Here is a 1,545-nt window from a genome sequence, read left to right as displayed (position 1 = left end):
CCTCTTCTTGGTTCGGTTAGTACTATTGTCCTAGGCCTCCCAAATTTCCATTATTGTTGTAGTTGTTGTTATTGTTGGCATAATTATAACGATTATTTTGTTGTTGTTGTTGCTGCTGCTGCTGTTGTTGTTGCAGTTGATTGGCCAAATTCAGGGCATTCTGACCATAGCGATCGTTGTAGGTTTGATGATTCAGAGGGTTGTTATCATAATTCCGATTACCATAACGATCATTCTGCAGAGTCTGGGTGTTGTAGACATTTTTATCACTGAACGGCGAATCCGAGGGAAAGGTGAAATTCGAACGATAATTGAAACCGTAACGCATTCGCTCATCGTAGGTTTGACCATTCTGGAAGGGAGATTTTGGTTTTAATTTTTTTCTGAAAGACAAATTGTGGAGATGTGAGGTTGACTTACCCTAAAATCATCTGAACCATCATCATTATTGCCATCATCCGCATAGGGTGGCCCGAATCGTTGATCTCGATCTAAATCACCTAAGGCCTGGGCGGGTGTTGTTGATACTGTATAGCCATTGTAGAAAATCTGTGGTCTTGGGGTGGGCAGAGGTGGTAGATCCAGTTGGGCATGAGCTATGGCATATACCGGACACGACAAGGTCCATATGAGGCCCACAAAAAATTTCAAATATTTTGGGAACATTTTAAACTAACCAGAAAAAATGTGGAAGGAGAAAAAAAATAATTTTTAAAAATATTTTCAAGGGTATCTGAGACATGGATGTACTAAAAAATATTTTTGGGGATCATCCTCAAGGCTTGGATTTATTAAAAAATATATTTTTGGGTGGCGTAGGGGATGATAGATACCAAGCAACGGCTCCAATTGGCTTAAACATGGCGAAGTCCAGGCTTATCTTTCATCTCAATTGTGGACACTGACCTCCCGCGGTGCCACCTGGTGTAGCTATGTTCATCACCCGATGATATAGTGAGCTAATATGTGCCGCGAGTTCACCCATAAGGACTAGAAAAAATGGGTTGAGGCGTCGGGTTAGTTGCCCACTCTGGGAAAACCCCTCTTACTATGAAAAAGCAAAGAAAAAGAAAACCAAACCTCCCTACTTTTGACGACTCCCGCAAGCGTATAAAGGACCACGATCTTTGAATCTGCACTTGGAATGTGCGTACGTTGTGCGCAGAACAGGCGCAGTGTTCGCTTTGGCGGATGTACTCAAGAAGTACAAAGTCGATATTTTTGCCTTACGGGAAATGCGATGGAAAGGGACTGGCGTAAGTAAATCAGATGATTACGCCCTGTATTATAGCTGTCATGAAACGAGACGTGAATTTGGCTGACGATTTGTGGATAACAGGATAATAAAAGACCTCGTCTCCAGATTCACTCCAGTAGATGGGCGAATTTCTGTAATCCGTATAAAAGCGAAGTTCTTCTACAACAGTTTCATATGCGCCCATGTTCCGACCGAAGATAAAGATGACCAGACCAAAGACATATTTTACGAGTACCTAGAAACAGCATATGATCGTTGCCCTGGCCATGACATTAAAATTCTGCTAG

The 1,545-nt window shown here is 42.1% G+C and overlaps 1 protein-coding gene across 1 annotated transcript; it reads right to left on the bottom strand.

Moving 5' to 3' along the window:
• Positions 1–22: 22 nt before the first annotated feature.
• LOC133325727 (GATA zinc finger domain-containing protein 14-like) lies at positions 23–666 on the bottom strand. Its single transcript, XM_061534450.1, has 2 exons — positions 421–666; positions 23–352 (listed from the first exon to the last, which is right to left on the bottom strand). The coding sequence occupies exons 1-2, from the start codon at positions 664–666 to the stop codon at positions 23–25; spliced, it is 576 nt and encodes a 191-aa protein (XP_061390434.1).
• Between the last annotated feature and the right edge of the window lie 879 nt (positions 667–1,545).

Source organism: Musca vetustissima, unplaced genomic scaffold, assembly GCF_032173495.1.
Source record: "Musca vetustissima isolate MV318-11 ecotype Yass unplaced genomic scaffold, APGP_CSIRO_Mvet_v1 utg386404, whole genome shotgun sequence".
NCBI lineage: Eukaryota > Metazoa > Arthropoda > Insecta > Diptera > Muscidae > Musca > Musca vetustissima.
The sequence above is the reverse complement of the archived record's forward strand: the minus strand, read 5'-3'. Positions and strand labels throughout refer to the sequence as shown.